The sequence below is a fragment of the Cyprinodon tularosa genome, unplaced genomic scaffold (assembly GCF_016077235.1).
Source record: "Cyprinodon tularosa strain WSP-4 unplaced genomic scaffold, ASM1607723v1 ctg154, whole genome shotgun sequence".
NCBI lineage: Eukaryota > Metazoa > Chordata > Actinopteri > Cyprinodontiformes > Cyprinodontidae > Cyprinodon > Cyprinodon tularosa.
The window spans coordinates 971-28,216 of NW_024038375.1; the positions used below are offsets into that span (position 1 = coordinate 971).

The 27,246-nt window shown below is 38.4% G+C and overlaps 2 protein-coding genes across 2 annotated transcripts; both read right to left on the minus strand.

Moving 5' to 3' along the window:
* Window positions 1–406: 406 nt before the first annotated feature.
* On the minus strand, window positions 407–2,079 carry LOC119779971 (transmembrane prolyl 4-hydroxylase-like). The gene is made up of 2 exons (XM_038279836.1): window positions 1,257–2,079; window positions 407–1,176 (listed from the first exon to the last, which is right to left on the minus strand). Exons 1-2 carry the CDS (start codon window positions 1,602–1,604, stop codon window positions 1,039–1,041), a joined length of 486 nt encoding a protein of 161 aa, XP_038135764.1. The 5' UTR covers window positions 1,605–2,079; the 3' UTR covers window positions 407–1,038.
* A 4,929-nt stretch (window positions 2,080–7,008) lies between these two features.
* LOC119779977 (myosin heavy chain, fast skeletal muscle-like) lies at window positions 7,009–17,431 on the minus strand. Its single transcript, XM_038279839.1, has 35 exons — window positions 17,228–17,431; window positions 15,961–16,104; window positions 15,714–15,870; window positions 15,595–15,622; window positions 15,392–15,506; window positions 15,216–15,308; window positions 15,064–15,127; window positions 14,872–14,970; window positions 14,647–14,750; window positions 14,205–14,343; window positions 14,001–14,119; window positions 13,736–13,885; window positions 13,496–13,666; window positions 13,096–13,402; window positions 12,895–12,965; window positions 12,680–12,767; window positions 12,480–12,597; window positions 12,279–12,402; window positions 11,753–11,889; window positions 11,417–11,672; window positions 11,084–11,326; window positions 10,825–11,001; window positions 10,598–10,743; window positions 10,275–10,365; window positions 9,778–10,167; window positions 9,565–9,691; window positions 9,358–9,476; window positions 9,090–9,286; window positions 8,822–9,005; window positions 8,568–8,733; window positions 8,169–8,293; window positions 7,775–8,083; window positions 7,464–7,667; window positions 7,256–7,381; window positions 7,009–7,175 (listed from the first exon to the last, which is right to left on the minus strand). The coding sequence occupies exons 1-34, from the start codon at window positions 17,429–17,431 to the stop codon at window positions 7,331–7,333; spliced, it is 5,217 nt and encodes a 1,738-aa protein (XP_038135767.1). The 3' UTR covers window positions 7,009–7,175; window positions 7,256–7,330.
* Window positions 17,432–27,246: the final 9,815 nt, after the last annotated feature.

The following is a 27,246-nucleotide window of genomic DNA, read 5'->3' on the forward strand; positions in this document are numbered from 1 at the left end:
CTTCGCACTATGCGCGTCAGCATCCGCTGACCCCGCTCCGTCAGTTTACGTGGCCTACCACTTCGTGGCTGAGTTGCTGTCGTTCCCAAACACTTCCATTTTCTTATAATACAGCTGACAGTTGACTGTGGAATATTTAGGAGCGAGGAAATTTCACGACTGGATTTGTTGCACAGGTGGCATCCTATCACAGTTCCACGCTGGAATTCACTGAGCTCCTGAGAGCGACCCATTCTTTCACAAATGTTTGTAAAAACAGTCTGCATGCCTAGGTGCTTGAATTTATACACCTGTGGCCATGGAAGTGATTGGAACACCTGATTCCAATAATTTGGATGGGTGAGCAAATACTTTTGGCAATATAGTGTATGTTAGAGGCTCCCATGGATGTATGTTAGAGGCTCCCATGGATATATGTTAGAGGCTCCCATGGATGTATGTTAGAGGCTCCCATGAATGTATGTTAGAGGCTCCCATGGATGTATGTTAGAGGCTCCCATGGATGTATGTTAGAGGCTCCCATGGATATATGTTAGAGGCTCCCATGAATGTATGTTAGAGGCTCCCATGGATATATGTTAGAGGCTCCCATGGATGTATGTTAGAGGCTCCCATGGATATATGTTAGAGGCTCCCATGGATGTATGTTAGAGGCTCCCATGGATATATGTTAGAGGCTCCCATGGATGTATGTTAGAGGCTCCCATGGATGTATGTTAGAGGCTCCCATGGATGTATGTTAGAGGCTCCCATGGATGTATGTTAGAGGCTCCCATGGATATATGTTAGAGGCTCCCATGAATGTATGTTAGAGGCTCCCATGGATATATGTTAGAGGCTCCCATGGATGTATGTTAGAGGCTCCCATGGATATATGTTAGAGGCTCCCATGGATGTATGTTAGAGGCTCCCATGGATGTATGTTAGAGGCTCCCATGGATGTATGTTAGAGGCTCCCATGGATGTATGTTAGAGGCTCCCATGAATGTATGTTAGAGGCTCCCATGGATATATGTTAGAGGCTCCCATGAATGTATGTTAGAGGCTCCCATGGATGTATGTTAGAGGCTCCCATGGATATATGTTCTGCTTACCGAACAGCAGAGGTTTCAGACTCAAAGTCCTCATCTCGTGCACTTTGTCTGGCACTAGAGACACCTTTTGGACATGTCCTACCTGGAATGCAAATAATCGAATTTACCAGCTTACATTTAGTAGATGAGCGAAAATAATAAAAGCATCATCTCATCGCTCACCCTTATTCCCTCGATCCTTGTTAGTGAAACATCCCGTACAAAGTGCTGCTGTGATGGAGCGGGACGTCGCTGCTCTTGGTGCTGCTGTCGTTCACCGCCGCTGGGAGCGTCTCCGCCCCGGCTGCTGTCCTCCTGCCCGCTGTTGTAGTGCACGTAGAAGAGCAGTGCTATGACATTAATGATGTAGACGTGAAAAAACACCATCACGACCACGAAGTAGGAGCGGGAGCACACGCTGCTCTTGTGGCAGGGCAGACGGTCGCCAGTTGGCCGGAGCGGAGAGGTCGGGTTCCCGGATAGACGCGCGTCCTCAGCATCCGCGATCTCCTGGTGATCCGACATTTTCATTATTCAAAAAAAAAAAAAAAAAAAAATTGCTGAAACAATTTGCTGACTGTTTCTTTTCGACTAACCCCATCGGTGTGTTTAAATGGCCGAACGTAGGAGCAAATGCGCTGAGTGACATATGTGGATCTGAATTTTAAAAAAGTGCTGAAAATCCATAAAAACCTTCCTTTAGATCTGTATCCGCTTTTAAAGATAAGAGAAAAAAAACGACGTTTGTTGCTTTGCCAGTGCGGTCCAAACAACTCAATGCGTAGTGATCTGCAGCGGCTTTGTTTACACTGCAGCTGCACGCAGGAGCGCACTGCGCATCAACCCGGGGTGGATTACACCACCAGGCACTTCCTCCTTACAAATTCATTCATAGAAAAAGGAAAAAACATTTAAAAAAAGATCAAATGTAAATCTAAAGGAAAATTGTAGCTTGTGTTTTTTCTCTCCAGATTATTAACAGCAGAATAATCAGCATCTACAGTACAATGCTGACCTCTGGCGACCTAAACTAACAGCAGCAGATTTCCGCGCAAAGCTTCTCCAAAGTATTCAGCTTTAAATGTTCTAATTTTCCTGCTCTAACAACCACATACTTCCATATATATATACTGTTAGCATTTCAGTTTATTGTTTCTACACAAAGTAGTTGATAGGCTACTGCTGAAGTGAAACTGATACAGTTTGTCAGGTTTTCAATAAACTTTTATTTTGGACAGAAGGATGGCATTCAGTAGATGGCCATTTCTATTATTATAAAAGTCTATGAAAGCTAAGACATAAAATATTTTATTCAGCTTGAAGAAAAACATCTGACACATTACTAAAGTCTGCTGGTTTGCAGAGGTGTCAGGTAAAAAAGTACAAATACTTTGTTACCTTATTTAGTAGAAATATTGGCTATACTTATATAGCACTTATATTTTAGACAATTTTTTACTTCTACTTCTTAAATTTTTTTGCAGCCATCGCTACTTTCTTCTCCTTACATTTGAAATAGACTCGTTAGTTTTGTTTCATTGAGGATAATTTTCGCTATGGCCTGTTGAGATTTTTAGTTTCATCCATAAAATAAATGTATTTGTGGTTGGACTCAGTGCTGCATCAAAATACACTGAAAAAAATAATGCAACCGCTTTTGACATTTACATATTTAGTTATTTTAACACAAACATGAAGTTTCATGCTAACATGAAACTATTGTGTTAAAATAACTGAACATCATTGAGTAAACTGTTGCATTATTTTTTTCAGTGTAGCTGTAAGATGATGCAAAGTTAAATTTGATAGTGTTACCATCAGTTTTAAAAAGTTATCATCTAGAATTGTAGAAAAAGGTCCCTTTAATACATTTACACAATAAACAAAGCAGCTCTCCTTAACATTTTTTCATGCATTACTTTTACAATTTAAGTAGTTCTAAAAATTTTACTTTTACACCTTCACTTGAGTAAACATTTTTTGTGAATACTCTAACTTGTATAAAAGTGTTTTTAAACAGTAGGACTTATACTTTCATTTTATTTAGTAATAAACATTAAAAACTTTTGACACAAAACACAAAACGTTTGCAGGTAGTGCTGATAGTCATCGACACCCTGGAGTATGTAAAGTGTACCATCATATTCATATTTCGGGAGGGGCACATATAGGCATAGCATTACAACTTAGCATATGGAGAAAATTACTAGTTTTTTTTTGTGGGCCATATTGATATTAACATACATTAGGAGAGATTGGGGCTGGTTGACACACTGCTATTTTGTTCTCCTCCGAGCCAACTAAAAAGTGGATAGTTATCTTCCTTTGCATGGTCAGGTCTCATGGACTGAATGAGAAGAGGACCAAACATTGTAAGCTGAGATGAGCACCAATTAACAGTTTTCCACTATCCATAGTAAAAAGAACATTAACGCTAGGTATTTTTTAATAAGAGCAAAAGATTTATTTAAAAGAGAGGAAAAGATGAGGAGAACATTCTCAGGAGCATGGCAGGGCCAAACTTTGGTGATGCTGAGGAGAGTCAGGTAGGTGACCCTAGCTCACAAGTCCATCACAAATACGATGAAAGACTTAAATGTCAACGACCGTACTTTATAACCGTACTGTACTGTACTGTATAACTTTCACACCAGCTGAAATTCAGGGTCAGACAGCTATCCCGACTGCAGTGGATGGGTACATATCACCAAGGCAGGTTTTCAGCAGAGAAAGAATTGAAACTGAGAGCTATATTAAGAGATCCTATGACATATATTTTGGTTTAGGGGAGTGGCAGCCTATTGATTAGGGCACAGAGCTTGGAATCCTGAGGTTTTGAGCCCCTCTCCCACAGGCTGCCACTCTGGGTCCCTGAGCAAGACCCTTTACCCTCACACTGTTCTCCGGGTGCCCCATGATGGCGTCCCACTGCTCCCCAAGGGGATAGGTTAAATGCAGAGGTTAATTTCTCCAATGTGAGATCAACAAAGGTATTATTATGGTTTGTCTCCATTAGAGGTGAGAAAAGTGGCATATGAATTAGCGGTGGCAAAATCGGAACCTGGATTTGTTTGTATAGAGTCATATCGAAACAGCTGCCCATTGGAAACATGGGTGCAGTGCAAGATATGCAAAGGATGGGCATATACATAATGCACCCCTGGTAATTCAGTCTACATACGTTATGCCAAATTTAAACTCAGATGAGGACTCTGACAATTTTCTTTTGTTCCAAGACCAGTTTAAGTGCCAGTTTCATAATATTTAATGTTATTTCATGTTATTTCATGAGTGATAAAAGTGAATTATTGCCATTTATTCAATTTCCATAAAAAAGTAACAACAACAATGATTTTGTCCTTATTTAATGGGTTGCAAAATCCAATGTGACATCTTCCCGCATGAACTCACCTTTTGGTGGGTGAACTTGTCATATGGTGACAATCCCCATTAGATTGTTTATAACTCTGCTCTGACATGAGATTAAAAAAAATTACACGGATACAAAAAAATATACGTAAGGGGAGTGATGTCTTAGTGGTTAGAGCAGTGCACTTGTGCACTGAGAAGGTTGCAAGTACCCGGTTTGATCCCCATATCCTGCACTCTGGGTTTCTGAGCAAGATCCTCAACCCCACACTGCTCACCTGGTGGGGCACAATGGCAGCCCACTGCTTATCAAGGGGATGAGTTAAATGCAGAGGTAAATTTCTCCAGTGTGAGATCAATAAAGTTCAATTATTATTATGTAAGAATTTCGTCTTTCATCTAGTACATATTTTTATATACAAATGATGTTTAGTTTGTAAGATATATATATGAATGTATAAAATGTGACCAAATGCCCCCCATCTCCTCTACTTACATGGTGCACTCTATTGTTGTTTGGCAATATCCAGGGTAGAAATTGTATTTATTATTCATTTAAATTACCTCCAAGTAGCTACCACTAGAGAGAGCCACAGCACCACTGTTTCAGCACTTTGGTTGATCTTTGACTTATCTTCATCTACAAGGTTATTGGTTTCATATGCAACTATATTATGTTTTATATTATTTTACATTTTTACTTTTTAAAGATCATGAGAAGGAATACAAATACTGTTAAAATTTCTTTTTAATTTTTAGACAAATTCTAGACCAAACCAACCATTTTATCTTAAAAAACATTATTTTGATAAATACATTTGATCTGTCTGCCATATTTGGTCAGCTGCAGGTGTAAAGAGGTAAGAAAAAGTTAAAATTGCTTTTTATTTGCTAAATTACTGACTACTGTAGTTCCAGATTTGAAGAGATGACTTAAATGTGGATACAGGATACTGCTGGAATTATAGTTTTCTACTGGAATAGTCACCTTTTTGCATTTTACTTAAAATAATCTTAAAAATTAGATAGAAACCAGAAAATATATTTTTTTATATTCCCTTTTTGTTTTAGTTTGACAGTAAAAATGTTTGTCTTTAAATTAAATGTTTATATGTTTTCCAGATCCACTGATTATAATCTGGTTTATAAATTAACCTATTTGGTGTTTTCTTATAGTTAAGTGGCTGAAGTAATAATTCTTTGACACTAATACAATCTGAAACAGCTTAGACTTTCAGTAAAGGAATTGTGGGTGTAACTAATTTCTGTTTGAATGAGGTACACCCATCAAGGTCATTGCAGATCTTTGCAGCTTTCTGTTAATAATGGAGGTGGAATTATAATCTCAGGGTCCAGATTAACAGGTAAAATTTAAAGAAGACCTTTATATGTAAACATTTTATATAGTCAATTATATTTACATTTTTCATCATAGTCAATCAGTTAGATAGATACATTAGTACTATTCTAAGATTATCATAATTGTATGACGATTATTGGGAAAACCTGTTCATAGACAGCACAAACTAATATATGAGAAGTGCAGAAAGATATGTCCATGTGGCATCTGCTTTTCATGGGTTTGGTTATATTATTAGACATTTATGATATCTTCACAACATTTAGATTGTAACAATTTTGGTGTTTAAATGGGGCTTTAAAAAAAGACAGTCAGAAAAGTGGTGCATCAACAATGCTACTTTTATTGATCTAACATGATGGCTGCATGTTTGACATGCTAAGCTATTAAGGTAACAAGTTACTCATATTGTATGATTCCTTGTTACCACAAACTTGAGTCATGTTCTCTTCATCATTCCTCTGATTCTTTGGTCTGAAAAGGCAAGAAAACAAGATTACTCATCAATATGAAGTCTTAAATTTTAAATTAAACACATAAATGAGCGGCATGTTAATATTCTGTTTTTATACCTTAACAATTTCCCGACTCTTGGCCCTCAGCTTGTTGACCTGGGACTCAGCAATGTCGGCGCGTTCCTGAGCTTCCTCCATCTCATGTTGCACCTTCCTGTATCTGGTGAGATGGGCATTGGCCTGCTCCTCCTGTTCAACAAAGAGCAGTAAAAGTCAACTTATTTCTGCTAAAAGAGATTTTAAAACATTATGCATGAATGATTAGTTTGCTTACAGCCTCTTCAGCTTGTCGCTTGTAGGATTTTACTTTCAGCTGCAGTTTGTCCACCAGATCCTGCAGTCTAGCAATGTTCTTCTTATCCTCCTCTGTCTGTTTTAAATCAGCATTTAAGGAGTATTGTAAGACAAATGCAAAGGTTTCTCAAACTTTTTAACAAGTTTTTTCCAATATTTGTTGTTTTTGTCATGTGTACAAATATTCACCTGATAAGTGAGCTCCTTCACTCGTCTTTCATACTTTCTCACTCCCTTAATAGCATCTGCACTTCGCCTCTGCTCAGCATCAACCTCAGACTCCAGCTCACGAACCTAAATAAAAGACAAAGAAAACAATAGCAATAGCAATGAATACTATACCCATATATGCTCAAGACATAAAACTATGAGTACGTTTCCCCTTTCTTATACCCTGGCCTCCAGTTTCTGGAGCTGCTTCTTTCCTCCCTTCATGGCCAGATTTTCAGCTTCATCCAAACGGTGCTGCAGGTCCTTTACTGTCACCTCCAGGTTCTTCTTCATCCTCTCCAAATGAGCACTGGTGTCCTGCTCCTTCTTCAGCTCCTCTGCCATCATGGCAGCCTGAAAATTTCAAGAACTTGTTTTGTTTGTGTTGCTTTTTCACGCAGGCTTTTGCGCAGACGAGAGTCAGCTTTACTCACATCAGTGATGGCTTTCTTGGCCTTTTCTTCAGCATTTCTTGCCTCCTGAACAGAATCTTCTACTTCACCTTGGATCTAGATAAAGTCAGCCTCCAGCTTCTTTTTGGTGTTGAGGAGGCTGGTATTCTTAACATTTAATAGTCATAATTATTATTTTCAATAATTTGATGTGTGTTATTTTGTAAGTGCGGATTCAGTTATCATATACCTGAGAGTGCAGCAGTGTGACACGCTCACTGGCATCCACCAGCTCCTGTTCAGCCACTTTTCGGCTTCTCTCCGTCTGCTCCAGAGCAGCTCTGAGCTCCTCGATCTCAGCCACCATCAGGCTGTTTCTGCGCTCCACCATGGCAACCTGCTCTTTCATGTCATCTTGTCCTCTCAGAGCTTCGTCAAGATGCAGTTGTGCATCCTTATGAACAACAACAATAACAAAAAATAAATAATAATAAACATAAGAACAATACAATCATATTGGTTCATGTTCTGTAAGAACTCCTTTCCAGCTAACTGTGCTACCTTAAGCTGTCCCTGGACGTTTCTCAGCTGTTTCTGGGCTTCAGCTGCCTGTCGGTTGGCATGGCTCAGCTGTATCTCCATCTCATTGAGGTCTCCCTCCATCTTCTTCTTGATTCTCAGGGCATCGTTTCTGCTCCTGACCTCAGCATCCAGAGTACTCTGCATGGACTCCATCACCCTCTGGCTGTTCCTCTTGATTTGCTCGATCTCCTCGTCCTTCTCTGCAAGTTTTCTGTCGATCTCACTCTTGACCTGAGTGAGTTCAAGTTGTATGCGAAGAATCTTGGATTCTTCATGCTCTAGTGTGGCCTTGTTAAAGAGTGAGATGAGACAGTCAGAATTGATTAACTCAATGAACATTATTGATTTAAAGGTCGTTTGCTTGAACCAATACCTCTGCTTCTTCAAGAGATGTTTGAAGTTCCGACTTCTCTGTTTCAACAACCTTTTTGGATTTTTCCAGTTCATGAATGGTTTTTCCAGTTTCACTGATTTGCTCAGTTAGGTCAGAAATTTCCTCTGGAAAAAAATATAAAATACAATAGATTTCATCAATGAATTGAGAAAAGTGAAATGATTTTGTTCATCTGCCTCTGTAGTACTCTCTTGGGTTTCCTAAATTGCTGTCTTTGGTATTATGTTGTTTTAAAAGCAAACAATGCAGACATTTTTACAAAAATGTGTTTGGATGAATGTTCAGACACTACCTAGCTTTTGAATCTGTAGTATTAAGTAATTTTTAAACACTGTGGCTACTCTTATTGCATTAATAAATATGCTAGATTTTTCATACGTTGCAGGTTCTTGTTCTCCCTCTTCAGGGTCTCCAGATGGTCCAAAGCTTCTTCATATGAGTTTTTAAGTTTAAACATTTCAGTGCTGAGTGAGCGAGCTTCTTTCTGAGCTCCTTCCAGCTCAGCCTGGCTTTCCTCGTACTTCTGCTTCCACTCTGCAAGAACCTGTCAACACAAAGAAGCCAAATGCATGCTGCTAATTCATTGCATTGTGTTCTTTGGGAAAAAAACAGACGAAAATGATGGTAAAAACCTTGTCGAAGTTCCTCTGCTTTTTGTCCAGGTTAGCAGCCAGAGCATTAGCTCTCTCTACATCGATCATCAGGTCTTCCACTTCACCCTGCAGCCTCTGTTTGGTCTTTTCCAGTGAAGCACATTTTGCATTTACAGCTTCGATGGACTCCTCTGCATCTTGCAGACGCTGGGCGAGTTTTTTCCTGCATAGAGTTTTGTTGTTTTTTTTCAAAAACTTTAAAATTTTGCTCTTTCAAATCATAATCTTATGAAAAATCAACACTTACTTTGCCTCTTCCAACTCCTCTGTGCGCTGAATGGCATCGGTTTCATACTTGGCTCTCCATTGAGCCACCTCGCTGTTAGCCTTGGACATAGCACGCTGTAGCTCAGCTTTGGCCTCCTGCTCCTCTTCATACTGCTCTCTCAGCAGATCACAGTCATGACGAGCCGACTGAACAGCATGAGCCAGAGCGTTCTTGGCCTGAAAAAGAATGAATGGTTTTAGCATGTACTATTCAAATTTGTGAGACTTTACAGTTTAACAGCACATACTTTAACCTCCTCTTCAATATGCCTCTTAAGTTCCTCAATCTGTTGAGTGAAAGCCTGCTTGCTCCTTGACAGCTGAGAGATCAAAGCATCTTTCTCCTCCAGCTGTCGGCCGATTTCACCTAAATAAACAAAATGTAAAAGTTTACGGAGAGAATTACCTGTTGTGAGGCAATTGTAAGAAATGACAAAGTACAAAAGAATTTTTACCATTCTCAGTTTGAAGTCTTGCCCTCTGTAGGCCAATGTCATTCAGTTGTCGCACATTTTCTTCATTCTTTGCTTTCATTTCACTCAGCTGATCCTCCAGAGTGCGACACATTTTTTCAAGGTTCCCCTAAATTGGACAAATGTGATTTTATCCAAAGTGGAATCTTAATAGTGTTACAAGCAGAGGTTCTCCAGTTTTACTTAAATATATACCTTTGCTTTTGCAATAGACTCCATGTTGCTTGAGAGGTCATCAATCTCCATCTTGTATTCACTTTTTTCTTTCTCCAGCTTCTGTTTGACTCTCTGCAGGTTATCTATCTGCTCACCCAGCTCTGCCACGCTGTCAGCCTGCTTCTTACGGAGAGCTGCAGCTGTAGCTTCGTGCTGCAGGGTGGCCTCTTCAAGGTCACGGCGCAGCTTCTGAAACTCAGCCTCGCGCTTCTTGTTCATCTCAATCTGAACAGCAGTGGCTCCTCCGGCCTCCTCCAGCCTCTCGCTGATCTCCTCCAGTTCTCTAGAGAGATCAGATCTCTGCTTCTCCACTTTGGCCCGAGCTGCTCGCTCAGCCTCAATCTCCTCTTCCAGCTCCTCAATACGAGCCTAACAATATGTCCAAGGAACATAGAATCATTACTTAGATCTAATTGTAATATCATATCAATCCAGTTTAAACATGTTTGTAAATTAAATCCACATTTTGAATGAACCTGAAGTTCTTTGATCTTTTTCTGAAGCTGAGAACCGAGAACTTGCTCGTCCTCAATTTTGCTGAGAAGCTGACTTGTTTCAAAGTCCTTCCTGCAAAACCACGAAATATTCAGATATAATTAGCTAAATTCAAATATGTTAAACAATTTGGCATTACTTTATGTTTAGGAATGTGTTTAATAACAGCTTTAAATATATGGATAACTTCAGATCTCAACCTGCAGCTAAAAGTTGCTGTTTTTTTTTGGTTGGTTAACATCCTTTTTGACACATTCTTTAAAGTAAATAAAGCAAAACTAAACTTAATCCCAGTTTTACTGACTTTTTTATCTTTTCCTCAGACTGCTGTTTGTCATTCTCCAGATCCATTATGGTTTCTTGAGCCAGTTTTAAATCTCCTTCCAGCTTCCTTTTGGCACGCTCCAGATCCATACGGAGCTTCTTTTCCTGCTCCAACGAACCCTCAAGCTGTTTAAAACAAATTAGAAATATTTATTTTGGTTTTCATTTTTAGAAACATTGCTGCGAGCTTCTCTTATCGGATCTTACATCATCCACTTGTTGCTCCAGCTTCGTCTTGGCTTTGGTCAGAGTGTTGACTTTGTCTTCCTCTGCTTGCAGGTCATCAAGGGTCTGTTGATGAGCCTCTTGGAGGGCTTTCTTCTCCTTTGTCAGTTTAGCAATGGTCTCATCCTGGGAAGCCATTTCCTCTACAAGGTTTTTAACCTGTATTGATAAAAATACCTGTTTAAGATAATGGAAAACTTGTATCCAAAACCAGAATGTGATTTTTTTTTTATACTCCGACCTTGTTTTCAGTGGCATGTTTCTCCTTTTCCACTTTGGCCAGAGTCAGCTCCAAGTCATCAATGTCTTTCTTCAACTCAGAGCACTCGTCCTCCAGTTTCCTCTTCTTCGCTGTGAGCTCAGCATTTATTTCCTCCTCATCCTCCAGTCTCTCAGCCGTCTCTTTGAGTTTGGCCTCAAGTTGGATTTTAGCTTTAATCAACTGCTCACATCTTTCCTCTGCATCAGCCAAGTTTTCCCCCTCCTAGATTTTAAGAGTAGAGACAAAAAGAGTACTTTAAACATTAGCAACATGAGTATCCTGAGAAATGAAGGCCATAACTCAAAAACATACCGACTGAATCTGTAGCTGCAGGTCATTCTTCTCCTGAAGGAGAGAAACCATTTTCTCCTCCAGTTCTTTCTTCTTAGCCAAAGCCTTCGCCAGATCCTCTTTGGTCTTGGCAAAGTCCTCCTTCATTTGGGCCATTTCTTTCTCTGTCTCTGCACTCTTCAGGAGAGGCTTAATCTTGAAGTACAGCTTCATCCATGGCCAAGTCTTGACATTCATGAATGCACGGATGTTGTATTGGATGGTGAAAATGGCATCTCTGGAAGTTTTGAAAATGAATCGGTAAGGGTTGCTAAATACTTGCAACTTGCTTTTCATGTTTTAAAATGCATAAATCACCTGCGTTCCATCATTTTGACAAATTCTCGTCTCATCAGGAAGCCTCTGCAGAGGGCCTGAGTCATTGTGACCAGAATAGCAAGTTTTTCATCTCGCATCTCCTCCAGGAGACCAAGCAGACCAGCCTTGAAGAACACCTGAAAAGACATTGTCAATATGTTTAAACTCGAGATACACAAAAAACTTTTCTCCTTGCACAAGAGTTTTTTATGGAGTACAACAGCGTTTGGCGCTGTTTTATAGAATATGTTCCCTCTTGATGACAGTATGATATAACACAGTACAATTTCCTGTTATCATAATTATGATAACTATATCATTTCAGAGGCTTTGAGGTTTTAAGCAGAAACCTCAAAGTAGACTTTAAATTGTATGCTTTAATATCAGATTAGACAAGACCTTTTGATCAGAGCATATGAAAAAAACCTAGCAAACGATTTACTCTGGGAGGCAATTTGCTTATAATCATATAACATTGCTTATATTGTTACATATACCACTACCAAACCAATTCATATTACTTTACCTTTGTGTGCCCAAACTTGTACTGAGTGTGGTCAACATCAATAGAGCCCAAGAGTTTCTCAGAGGCCTTCTTGTTGTCGATAAATTGTCCCTCAGGGATGACACTGGCATTCAATACTTTGTATCTGGCAAAAGGAAGAACCAGTGTTCCGTTATTATTCTGTAAGTAATCAGGCAATGAAGGTGTAAGTCCAGTTATTACCTCTGCTTGAAGTCACCATAGAGGATCCTGCTGGGGAAACCTTTCCTGCAGATCCTGATACCCTCCAGCACACCGTTACACCTTAGCTGGTGGATGACCAGGAAGTTCTCCATCAGCCCTGAAGTGCACATAAAATTTAGTCTGCCGCTGTGTTACACATGGTGGGGTATGTAAATGCATCAGAGAGGGATTGAGCTTACCAGGAGTTTTGGATTCGTTTGGAATTAGGCATCTTACAAAATGAGGGTGGGTGCTCCTCAAGTTGGTCATCAGCTTGCCCAAATTTTCCTGAAAAAGTTGAAAATTCAAAAGTACACATTAAATGCAAATAAGAAAGTTTGTAAATTTTTTTTTTCTGCTTGACGGTATTTCCGAAAAAGCTTCTAAGTAAAATTTTGTAGTAAGTCTTACTAACCCTGAACAAAGCTGATACGGTCTGAAACGATCCTCCTTTCTTCTTGCCACCTTTCTTTCCACCACCCTCACCTAGAACATAAAAGTAATCTGACATCTGGAACAAACTTTCAATGGCCTATCAAATAATTACTCGTATACTGTTAGTCTCTTGTATGTTGTTGTTATAAAAAACAAAGACATTTAGCAATATACTTCTTACCCTCTCCTGAGGCATGGGTTGCATACAAGTAAGCCAAGAGCTTAGATGCAGACTTCTGGTAAAGTTGGACCACAGTGTCATTCAGGGGGTCCTTATTCTTTTCCAGCCAGCCATTGACATTGTAGTCCACAGTGCCAGCATAGTGCACCAGAGAGAAATGAGCCTCAGCTTTGCCTTTGGCAGGTTTTGGCTTCTGGAAGGGAGCACTTTTCCCCAGATGTTGGTCATACAGTTTGCTCTTGAAGGTCATGTCTGTTGCCTTGGGAACAATACACTCCTCTTCAAGGATGGAGAAGATGCCCAGTGGCTGTCAGGATAAAAATAAAATAAAATGAACCACCAGAGATTTTAAGTGATCTAAAGGATTTTCTGTGCAGGACTAATTCAGCATGTGGCAAACCTTCTCAATGAGCTCAATGCATGCAGCCAAGTCCATGCCAAAGTCAATGAACTCCCATTCAATTCCCTCTTTCTTATACTCTTCTTGTTCCAGGACGAACATGTGATGATTGGAGAACTGTTGCAGTTTTTCATTGGTGAAGTTGATGCACAGCTGCTCCAAGCTGTTGAACTGTTAGAAGATAAACTGTTAGATATTTACTGATCTCCCTCACTGAAGGATAATTCATGATTTACATACATCAAAGATTTCAAAGCCAGCAATGTCCAAGACACCGATAAAGAAGCTCCTTGGCTGTTTGGTGTCCAACATCTCATTGATTCTGACAACCATCCACAAGAACATCTTCTCATAGACAGACTTGCAGAGGGCACTCACTGCATTGTTGACCTTGTGTCAGACAAAATGTGCATTATATTAAGGCGTAACTTGACCAAAAAGTACTTAGGACATGAAAACATACATATCAAACTATGGCAGTCAGTTGATCTGTTGTATTAATTACCTGGGGTACAGTTTGACCTTTGGTCACAAACTCATTCCCAACCTTCACTCTAGGGTAACACAAAGCTTTGAGCAAATCGGCAGAGTTCAGACCCATCAGATAGGCGATTTTATCAGCCACTAATAGAAAAAGAAGTTCTGCTCAGTTCTCCTTAAATACACAAAAACTCCAGGACTTATTAAAACCGTATGCTTTATTTTATACCTTCTGTGCCATCAGGCTCAGCCTGCTCCTCACGCTGCTTCTGCTTGAATTTCATGTTTCCATGATGCATCACAGCTCCTGTCAGTTTGTACATGCTCATCTTTTCCTCTAGAGTGAAACCCAGAATGTCGATGGCAGTCTGTGAATAAAGAAAAAATGTGTTGCACTGAGTACCATATTTCAGTATATAATAAGCCAGAAAACAATCAACATTCTACATATTAACAGTGTACAGATGTCTCTGAAGAAAAGGGATAATGATTGTCTGTCTAGCCATTGTTTTATAAAAAAGACTCATTTAGATGTTGTTGCTTGCCTTTCAGACTGGATTGTTATGGTTGAGTCCCAGAACCGTGGTTATTTAGAATACAGTTGCAACATGCTTATGTTAAATCAGCTAACCGCACTTACTTATAATTAAAAATATCAGAATGTTTCTTACATCGGTGGCCATGAATTCTTCAACGTCATCGATACTCTTCACGCTGATTTCCCCCTGACTGATCATGGGATAGTCGTAGGGATTAGTTGTAATCAGGAGAGCCTCTGGAGGAAAATAAAATAATTGATTGACTTCATGAAATATCTCTTTTAGATATAAGCAATGTATTACTACGGTAGTGTTCTAGGTCAGCTTTAGAAGAACAGGAATATGAATATATCTCACCTACTAACTCAGGCTTGTGGCCTGTTGTCAGCTGATAGAAGATGTGGTAGCTCCTCTCAGCAGACAGCTGGAATGTCACTCTAGACTTCTCCAGCAAATCTGTAAGGATTCAGGTTGTTCTCATTAAAAGAAAATCAACATTTTCAAACATAAATATAGAATTATGGAAGAAGATTTAAAAGAAAGATTTACATGTTTCAATATCAGCAGAAGCCAACTTTCCAGTTGAACCAAAGTGGATTCTAATGAATTTTCCCTGTGTGGAAACAAGAAAACATCTTAAAATTCTCCTGCAATGAACGGTTTTCACCAAAAACCAGGAGACAATTTCAACTTTAACTTACAAAACGAGAGGAGTTGTCATTCCTCACAGTCTTGGCATTTCCATAAGCTTCCAGCAGTGGGTTGGCTGCAATGATCTGATCTTCCAGTGATCCCTGAAGGCAACATTGGTCTCATCAGTTCAGTAGGTCTTTGTTTACTTATTCCCAATATTTTGTAGTGAATCAAAGTAACCAACCTGCATTTTTCCAGGAATTGGTTCAGCTTTCTTTCCAGTGGATGACACTGCGATTGTCGCAAAGTACTGGATGACACGTTTGGTGTTCACAGTCTTTCCTGCACCAGATTCTCCACTGGTTTGAAGATTCACAGTTTTATTAGAAAACAACTGATTCAATTATTGTTAGGAAAACAGAAATGAATCAAACTTGCCACACTTACGTAATCAGGATAGACTGGTTTTCTCTATCTGTCAGAGGAAAAATTAGGAAAACAGTTAAGAGGTGGAAGTTTGAGGTGCGACTGCTGTGTTTATGTACTGATTAAAGAAGGTCTGATACCTTGGAGCATGAATTGATAGGCGTTATCAGAGATAGAGAAGATGTGGGGAGGAGCCTCAATTCTCTTTTTGCCCCTGTATCCTGCAACAACCATTGCATCGTATACTGGGAGCCACTTGTAGGGGTTCACAGTGACGCAGAACAACCCAGAGTAGGTCTGCAGGGTCACAGATGATCATGATGATGCAAAAGTTTTTGCAGCCATCATAGGTTTAAGCCACTGATATTTATATTTGGACAAACTTACGTAGATCATCCATGCTGCATATCGCTCTTTGAGGTTATACAGCACAGCAGGCTCATTGAGGTGGGTCATCATGGCCATGTCCTCAATTTTATCAAACTTCGGTGGGTTCATGGGGAAGATTTCATCTTCCTTCACGGTGAGAGTCTAAAAATGTATCCAAAAGACATATGCATGGACATGTGTGAAGAGTTATACTCTGTGTCCTTTTTCAATGATGAAACCCTGCTATAATTATACAAAACGATCACATGCTGATGAAGATTCTCGGTCATCCAGGTCATAGTCATCCCGTAAAAGTTAAAAAAAACACAAATTTCAAATCTTGGAAACCAAGTCCAGTGGATTTGTTTGAACTTTTACGGAATGACTATGACCTGGATGACTGAGAATCTTCATCAGCATATTGCACTCCATTTTGGGAAAGACACCCTCGGAATAATGCGTGAGTATGAGAAATTGCTTAGGAAACTGGCAGATTATAGGAACCATCTATGTTTCAATTTAAGATGTAGACAGCAAAGACTCATTCCCAACAGTTTAAGACTGAAGTCTACTGTCAAAGGACACAGGGTAGAAAAGATTCTTAGGAATGCGCGTTCAAATCTTGGAAACCTAGTCCAGTGGATTTCTTTGAACTTTTACGGGAAAAAAAATATATATCACATCTTTATCTAATAAATATTACTATTTGTTTGACTGCAACCAACTAAGAAATCCTACTTTACTTCCATATAACTGTGTAGTGAAGAAGTAGGTAACTTTAGACAAATTGTAATATTCACAAATATACTTTATGAGATTTGTCATTTGATTAAAGTTTGATGCATTCATTTTCTTATTCTTTGCAATCACATTAAGTTTACTGATTTTGTTTGATACTGCAATACAGGCTGTAGGTCCCCGAAGGCGATTACTCCTCAGGGCTTATTTTCAGTTCTTTATAACCTTCATCTCTATTTAAATAAGACTACAAATAACACTTCTTTTAGTGAATAACATTTAAGAAAAACAGAAACTTTACCATTATTCAATTAAAGTTTAGCTAAAACATAGTACAGTTTCAGTGCTGTGGCTCAAGTCAACCTCAGTATCAAAAGAAGGGGGAAAAAAGCCTTTTCCTGAATATTCTCATAGACCTGTGGTCTATGTTTCCAACAGGTGGTGTCTGTCTATCAGGGCATCATTTGACAGACCCAACATATCACAATCCGTGCCTCATTGTCCAGTTCCATCTTCTACCTCAGAGTCGAGACCCTTTTATCCTCACCTTGCCAGTAAGGGTCTCCACTGTGGCTTTGCCGCCCTCTCTCTTTATAAGTTTCCCCTTCAGGTACATCTCAGCAGGCTCAGTCACAAAGTATGCCGTTTTAGCATCAAAGGGAGTGTTCTGAGCTTCAAGACGCTCTTTTTCTGGCTTGCGGAGGTATATGGCCGCCGGGCCAAAACACTCCATTTCTGCATCCCCACTCATGATGATGGTTTACTGGAAGAGCAAAATAACAATCCAATATTTTAATATTGTCTGTACTCATGGCTCCGCTGCAAGAAAAGGTAAACCCAAAAACATGCCCAAGGAAAAACATTCAAAAAGCATTTATCTGTTTTCCCCAAGAAACATAAGCAATACTCCAATAATGTCACAAATGAAATCCAAATTCAGATTCAAATTTTTTGTTCTTTTTTGGCAGAACTATTAAATAGCTTTATTTACCTTTTAAAACACCAATTGAGCAGAATGTGTTGTTGCTGATGTCAGGGCAAAGTTCTAGATAAAGACATAGAAATAGGTTTACTATCACCACCTGTGGAGTCTGTAATACTTGATTTAAAATAGAAAAAAAAATCAAACATCTTATAGCTCACCAAACCTTTATTATTATTTTCTACAATTTTCTGTTATCAGATTTAATATTAAAGAATGTGATAATATCTTGAAAAACTTACCTTTGCTGGGTGCCTCTTGAGGTTGCTGTTTACGGCTCCTTTTTATATAGTCTGATGGGAGCCAATCACATGTTTGTTGCTCTATTTGGTACTGTCGACTGTCACTACACTTTTTTAGAAGTGCCTGTCTCCATTGTGCCAATAGGGTTTATGGCTATCGCATGCCATTCATCGCAGAAAGGAGAAAGATCTCAGAAAATGTTTAATAAAAATATTTGATTTTAATTAAAGGATTTCTGATAAAAGTTTATGTTCCATGTCTAGTTTTGGTTGTTTGGTTCTTAGACTTTTCTTTAAAGAAATTTGGTGATTTAAAACTAAAACTATTAAAACTGTTATATATATTTTTTTTTATCAATGCACTTGTTGTTTATTTTTCATGCAAATGTGGTACATAGTCTAACTCTTTCTGTTTTGTAACATGTCTATGAAAAACCATACAGATGCTTGTGCAATTTTTGTGAAGTTGAATCAGAAGTTCCAAAGGTATGACTGAAGCATCTTTTTAATGCCCTCTGGCACAAAAGCAGCACTCCGCTATGCTTCTGTAAGGCTTTAAAAAGTCATCAATATCCAGTTTCAGAGTCCTTACAGGTCAGTGATGATTATAAAATAAAAGGAGTGCCTCTGAGCTTTGAAGAAAAGCAGGGATTGCCAAAGGGATTACTTCACACAACAGTGCCAACAGCTGCTCTTATTCTTCTTCTTAAGGGATACACAAGGGAGGCTGAGACAATTGCTAAATGTGGAGCAGCTGAGGGATGGCTTACAGCTCTTCTTCCTTGAGGTTTTAAAGAATAAACCAAAAATAACATGTGTTTTGTGTATATTTAAGCATGATTTATTTTTTTTTTTATTAATCTCTCTAGTGTGTTAAAAGCTTTAGGAAGACGTTGCAGAGGGAAAGTGTGAGTTCAGGAGCTTGTACCCTCTGTTTTGTCTGAAAAAGGATTACATTACCCAATCACAATGAAATAATTCCTAAAGTAGATACCTAGGAGATATAACAGACCTCTGAATTGTAATAAAGGCCGGGGTTATGATTCCTACATTGAAGTCTTCTGTCTTATAAGGAAAGATTTCAAATATAGCACCTGGCTTGTGTTTATGCTCAAGGAAAATACCACATGCTCAAGAGGCATATTGTGTTTTTATGACCTTGGATGTAGGTGTGTCTGCTTCTGTATTTGTCAAAGAGTAACAGCTGGGTGCAGGATAACAAACCAAGGTGAGTGCTGAATAACATTCCAGTCCACCGAGTGGTTACAAACAGCATGGATTTACGAAAAAAAAACATCATCACTATACAACTTTGTAAGTACTGAATAGTTCTTTATAAATACATTTGTTATGCAGTTGTAATTATAATCTGTATTTATTATTTTCACTTTTGGTAGAAGCCTAGAGGACTTTTGAGATGTAAGATAAAAAGTAGAAGAGAAGATTTGATTAAATGTATGTGAAGTTCAAGGATCAATGGATGTGGTTTTAACCTATGCTACTGTAGAAGCAGGTTCTGAAAGTCAGGGGCGTTAGTACTTTTTGAATTCCTTTTTGTAGACCTCCTTTTTGTAAGCCTTGTATGATATACCATTTAATTAATGCTTTTAAAAGGTTGCACCTAAATATAGTCTACTGAATGGGGTGTCTTTTAGTTTGATAAATGTCCAAAGTTGTTTTTTTTTTTGTTCTGGTTAATTGTATTTCTTTTTAAAGAGCCCTAGATATATGAGAAGGTGAGAAGTCTCATTTTAATAGCTAATAACTTTATCAAGCAGACAAAGTTCATCATCATCATCATCATCATATAACAAAAACTAGTTTTAGATTCTTTGAAAGTTAATTTACTGGCTTTTATCAGTCTACTGACTTTGTGTGGTCCCTTTATTATTCTCTCATTTTATTATCTGAGAACATTTCTCAGTACAACCTCATAACTTGTGTGCACTATAATTCCCTGCAAGTGCTAACGACTTGTCACACACGTGAGTATTTAGTCATGTTGACGGCTGGGGTCATTGGTTTCTTTTAAACACCAAAGGGAGCCTCAGGTTGCAGAGGTGCAAATGCGCTGCTTATGTTACCAGCCTCTCTATCATTATCATCGTCACCACCATCTTCATCATTTGTACTACACAGCAACACCAACTGTTGCAAATGCTGAATATTGTAATAACTTGTTGAAACCCTTTTTAGGTGTTGTAACAATGTTTCTGTTTATAATTTTTTTCTGGTTATCATTTTTTTCAGCGTTACCGAGAAACATTTGAATGAATGCACAAGACGTCTGCGAAGAGTCTGGAATGTTTTTGTAATATGGTATGATACTTTAACTATACTGTCTGTAAGCTATCCAAAAAGAACAAAAAGGGAAAGGATAACATTGTTTACATTGACATTGGTTTCTTGTTGAATTTCTGTTTCGGTAGAAAATAAAATCAATTAGTAAACAAAACTAACAAAACATTCTGAAATACTGTGACATGATCTTAGATGGTACAAAAACTATGAATTTATTTAATAAAAAGAATTACCTGATACAGCTAAAGTGTGTACCCTAAACTCCTAACCAAAATCGTAAAACATAAAGGCATAATGTTTCTTGCAAGCATTAACCTAACTTTAGATATTAAAACATTATACAGCACTTGGAGCGTCTAAATGGTTCATTTTGGCTCCTTTTCTAAAAAAATTGCTTTTTAATCTATTGACAACAACTTCAATGAAAAAAAGTTCTTAATTTAAGCTGCTGTTAAATAAAAATCAAAAGTTTTTACTAAAATAGGCTTTTCATAACCTCATTGAATCACCAGTTCCTTGGAAATGTTCTAGTGCTTGGATGTTATTAGAGGAGTAAATGTCCCTGGTAGGGTTCTCCAAAGCAAACAGGCTTTAGGTGACCCGTCAGATGAGTTGTTCAATAGCCCTCATAAAAACAATGACATAAAAGCCAATGACTCGTCCAGAATAGTGGAGCTGGGGCCACACTATTGAGTTAGGCCTGCGGTTAGGGCTTATTGGTGAACAAATAATTGGGTTACTCCTTGTCGGCCCTGGACTGGCCAAGCCTAAATAAGTGATGCAAGACCTTCCCACAGGCGGCCCACCCCTTGCAGGGGTAATTATTATGGACCATACAAAGAGGAACCCTTAAACCCTGTGGTAGACACCGTCAGTGAGGGATGCCATCAAGCTGAAGCAGAAGTCCTATCAAGCCTGGTAGGTTTGTGGGGCTCCTTAGGCAGCTAACAGGTACTGCGAGAAAAAAACCCATGCCTGAGCGGAGTCCAGTGAGGCCAAGGAGAAAGAGTCATGAAGAAAGCAAAAAAAGGCAAACTATCTCGGTCTAATGGGTGGGAAGCAGTCCTTTGTTAAAAGCTCTTACAGTGGGAGCTGCTGACCTCAACTGAGGACATTTTCAGATAGTGGAACGATTTTTTGAGGATCCCTTAAGCCTTGCTTTCAAGCCTTTGCCTTTGAAGCAAAGGCTGGGTGCTTGGAGTCAGACTTAACTAGGGACTTCTCGGTCTCTATACAAGTGGACCAAGAGTCTGATACCCACTGCCAAATTAAAGTATGACCTTATTCCTGGAGCATGTTGGGCTCAGGCCAGGTTTTGCTCTGTCACCAGACCTGTTCATAACTTTTATGGACAAAAACATTGTTCTATGCATTATGTTCTGCACACATCTCATCTTGTAAAAAAATAAAAATAATATGCTTATGACCAACTCTTACATAATACCTTCTTAAAACAGTCAAAGTACCAAAGTTTTATTCACTGTTTATTAGAGTAGTCATCTTAAATCTAGAGATAGGGTTTCTAACTTCTAATTCTGACTGTTTAATCTATTGGAGGTTACTATCCTCAGAGCTCCAATTTTTATTTGACCTTTAGATTATCCCCAGATTAATGAATAGAATCTTCACATAGCAAAAGCTAAAGCTACATTGCCAAGTGCAATGCAAAATATCAGATCAGGTAAAGCATTATCCCTCTGAGACTCTGGAGCAGTGATTTAAAAAAATTACATATGTTTCTGGTTCAACACACATGTATCATATATTTATATAATTTGCAGCATTTAAAACTTGACTGTTTACTGAGGTGTTGGAGCAGAATGTCTTATAAAAGTGTCAGGACACTGGCCGTTGAGGAAAAGGGGTTTTATGCCTATGTGCTAGAGATCTGGCTCTCTGCATTAAAAACTGCCAAGTTTTCTGGGAACGTTTTGTACTTGTTCCTTTTTTATTCAAACATGACTGCACACCAGTGCATTTAACAAGGTTTATCATGATATATGTTAAAACAATTTCCCAGATGTGGGTCACATTTTCCACATATGAAGGGATATTATGTTATTTTGTTCCATGTTCCATTCAACTTTTGATGATATGTGGAACTTATGATCATATTTCTCACATGTGCACCACAGATGCTTTTGCATTAGAATATCCTCTGTATAACACCCTTTTTTACATTAGCAAAATGTAAAAAGAATGTGTAATATGTTTTACTGTGTATTGTTAAAAAAAATCATGTGTTTTGCAAATATAATGAATTTTGAGTGTACATTAAACATTTAAAGAATGGAACAAGTATTTTGAAAATGTTAGGATAATTATTACCATGTCTCATGGTTATTTAATACATATACATTATGAAGTGTTATTTTAAGAGTTTGTTCAAGAAAAGCTCTGTGTCTATACCTTGAAGCTTTCTCTTCCAGTTTTTCTTTTTTCTGAAAAGAGATCAATTGGGACAAACTCTTTAAATAACACTTTATAGCATATATGTATTAAATAGCCATGAGATGTGACAACAGATTTTGATAAAAAATGTAATCTTACTCAGATCAGAGAAGTTGCTTTGGGTTACAGAAGGCAACTGCTTACCAACCGGATTCCCTTCATGTGAAGTGGCTCCGATAAACAGTTAGTGAAGCATTTCATACATCTCCAGTATGCCATATCATCACACCATCACATCATACAAGTTTGCAGATGAGGAGACATCCATGGCTCCAGCTTATCAAAATATTACACCTTGCTTTTAGATCAAGGACACCGCTCTCATTCCATTCCCAAATCTTTGCCACATGCAGAATGCAGATGATAACTGTATTTCCTGACAGAGGAACTGGCCTAAATAGATAAACTACTGGGAAAAAATCTGTTCTGACATGCAACAGGCAGGTAATATTCAGATTTAATAAATTTACACATCATCAATGATAATTATCCAAACAAGAGTAAACACTGACACCAATATGCAATGTCAAACAGTTATTCAGGTTTATTTATTTATCGATCATTTGCACCAAAAATGATACACAAACAAATGGCAGTTCCACTGACAGTAATCAGGCTCCATGTTGTTCCGCAGTAAACAAAATATATAGTCATCATTTCTCCTTCTTTACACAACATATTTTTCTAACAGCTGTCAGAACTTAAAAATTGGGCGACAGTGTTTCTGCTACAGACACATCACACCAGCTGTAATCCTTCAGTAATCAATAGTTATCTGTGCTGCAACAGACATCCTATATTGCCCTAAAGTCCAGTGGTTCCTCTAAAAACAAATGAAGAGAGTTCTTGGTCTTGGTATTCAGGTTAAAAAGGGTACAGGATTAAAAATACTGCGATAAAACTCCTTATACAACTGGCCACATCTCTTCACACAGTGTCATGAATCCCTGTAAGGTACTTTTGGATTAACTGCATGCAGAAAGTTACTGTTCTGTCATCCAGGTGGACAAGGCTTCTGTCTTTGGAGGTTTCAGGTAGAGTGCATACAGCATTCCAAAGAGTACACTGCCCTGCGAAACCCTCTACACACCCTAAAATGAACAGGCTGACTTTAGCACATACTCACTATCGTTGTACAGCACCTGGCCCTTGGCTATAAAACTAGTGCTCAAGCCAAATATTTCCATGCTTTCCCAGTTCAAAGTCAAAAGACTTTTCTTGGCCGACTGAGTCCAAGGCTGCTCTTAGACCCAGTGACCTGGAGACCTCAAAAACATCTTAAGGTAGATGTTATCTATCATTGTCCCTGTTGTGGATGCAATAGGTCTGTCCCCTGGTGGATGACCTTTTCCATTACTCTCATCCTGGTAACCAGGGCTGTGGAAATGATTTTGTGATCTATGCAGAAAAGTGACACAGTATACCAGTTCTATGCTTCCTGCCAATTGCCTTTTTTGGCAGGAGGGTGATTACCCCTGTGCGGTATAACAGTGGAAGTGAGCCAGTGATCGGGCTTTCATTGAAAACATTTCAAAGGTCCTCTGCTGTGTCCCAGTAGGCTAAGATTCCAAAGCCCAACGATGCCCAGCACTTTCTTGGCCTGCACACTGAATGTGGAGGGGTGCTTCAACTGGATGTTGGTCCCCCTGGTGACCTGGGGTAACTCACTGCAGAAATCCCTATGCAACTTATTGATACTCTTATATTCACTATGTAATAACAAGGAATACAACTTTACCCGTTTACTCCTGATCTGGACTGGTTCACTAAGCATTTGCTCTGTGTCTGACAGGTGAGAGTGGATCAGTTTCCTCTGCCCGCACCTTCTCTCCAACTTAAAGAAAAAAAAAAGCTGGTATGCACACCCACTTCTTCATGTTCTGCATCCAGAACCTGTTCAATTGGCCTTGAACTGCAGTTTTCAGCAGGTTTGCCAAAAAATACCCTTTTGGTGCTTCAGTATCTTTTTATTTTCCTTTGGGTTTACTCATTTGATTTTTTCATTTGCACCATGTTTATCTCCAGATCCCAAATAGATCTGATGTCATGATGAGAGTGCTGTTGAGAATGCAGTTTAACTTGAACATTTCCATAGTCCCACCACTGCTGTAGGCATGAATAAACACTCTTCCTCTGTCTAAAACCACCCCAAAATAACACAGAGTCTCCATAAAACTATGGTCATAAGTTAAAGCTCAGTTAAAAATTATGCTTAAAACAAGAGCACCAGTCCTTCACCTCACCACTTGTTTTTGTCTTACTCCCCATGATTTGTCACCTTTGTTCACCTTACACTCAATTTAATTCATTTCAGTTTATTTATGCAGCACAAATTTACAGCACATGTCATCCCATGGTACTTTACAGATTGGTTAAAAAATTCTATCAAGAAAAGAACATTGTGACCCAAGAAGGTGCTACATATATCTCACAACAGCCTTCTTCAGTTTAGGTATTAGTTTTATACAGAGAGATATGGCACCAAGCAGAAAACCCAACTTACTGACAGCTGAAAACACTTTGCCTTTAATTCAGGGAGTTGTGGAAGATTAGACATTTGTTCTTTCATATTTTATCACCAGCATATAATCAGACTGTTATATGGTTAAATTCAAACCAACATTTGTTCATTTAAAAACATTAGTCTGGTAAATGGAGATCCCATGACATCAGGATTCCACCCATCCTTTGTTTACAACTACTATCATTGCTGGGTTGCAATAGGGAACTAGTGTCTATTTTCAGTAGTCATTTGGGCAAGAGGAGGTGTACCTTTGGAAAGGTAACAAGTCCATATCATGGAAAACCTAGAGACATACAGAACAAAATAACATGCACACACACATACATGCATACAATCAAAATAACCTATTATGAATGTTTTCATAATACGAGAGGAAGTCAGTAAACCCAGAGACAACCATGTGTCACAGGGAGAACAAAGTCCCAAAGATGTTAACTGGGATCTTTCTGCAAGGCAAAAATAATATCATCCAGCATGGGGAATCATCTCATATAATAACTGCAAATACAGCTGATTATATACAACTAGATACAGCTAGAATGCAACACAAAAACACTGCTAGATGATAAAAACACTTATTTAAATACTGAAGTTATTAGAAACTTATTTTTCCTACAGTAAATAATGTAAACCATCTATCCCACTTTTATTTTTCCTACCCCTATTCCAACTCTGGTTAAAATATGTGCCCACAGCAGTAAGCGCTGATGACTTGTTGATGTATTATTTATTACACACTGGGGAATATTCACGCCTCAGGAATTCAGAAACAGTATTTACATCTCAGACATGTTTACAAGGTTGACTAGAAGTCAACAGGTGGCTCCATATCTAAACAACTTGTTAATTTGCCTTCATTCAAACAAAAACTCAAATACAAGTGATCCTTAATTTACAATAGACCTATCAGACAGGAAATACATACATGCTACATTTATTTAATTGTCTTGTTGGAATTCTTTATCTCCTTCCCATAAAGTATACCATCATCCTCCATATTCTTATAGATTTCACAGCAGCACATTTCTAGTGTTTGCAAAACAAAAGCAAAATGGTGACTAAGTAACTGCAACAACTTGTATAAACAGATTTTTCAAGTGCACAATTTAAGATGAATAGACAATTTTTCAATTTTTTTGGTAAAAAGAGAAGTCACAAGATATGTTTGGCCAAACAACAGAGCATTAGAAGTTATTTTATTGTCATATTTCAAAACTTCAAACAGTAAAAAGGACCAATCGTCAATGTTGTAATGCATCACATTTTGATAGCTGCATAAATTATAAAAATGTATTGAAATACGAAATACGTTAGAGAAACAAACAACAAACTTGTAAAGAAGAGTACTTACCAGGATTCAGAACCTAGCTCAACTGAACCCAATGAGCTGATGACTAAATCACAATAATATATTCAAGAATATGGAGCTTCATAGACCGGACATTCTTTTGATGAAACAGGATGCTGAAAAGTATCTTGAAAGTAATTAAGAGAGGCGTTCAAAATATTTGTCAGCCATTGCAAGTAAGAGGTTGGGCATTTGTGTGTGAGAAGCTATATTTGCTTTAGGTCCTAATAAGACTGTAAAAGAAGGCCAAACATATCGAATGTTATTTCTTGTTGCAACCTAATCATACCTCAAGAGAATTGCTTTTTAACATGGTAGGGGTTCTCCTAGCATAATGGGCCATAATGTGTGTCTAAAATTAGCTTTGAGTAAACTCCTCAGCCTGGGCTTAAAAGCTTTTTTTAAACAGAGTCATTGCCAAAGATTTTGTTGCTCTAATAATTATTCATAGGAAGATGACATTATGGCATTTGTAAACACTTAGGATCAGTCTGTCCCAGTCATGAATATGACTGGTGTCTTCTTTAAATACTATAAACGCATTATGCTCAGTCTCTCTTCACTTTTAGTCTCAAATGCCTATTGGTTTTGTATAAAGATTTCTTACATGGGGTTTCAGTTTATTATTGTTTTGGCATTACAAGGGATAGGGTAACCCCACTGGTGATGGAGAGATGTGGAGGACATCTGAGACCATATATCTGAAGAGGGATAATTG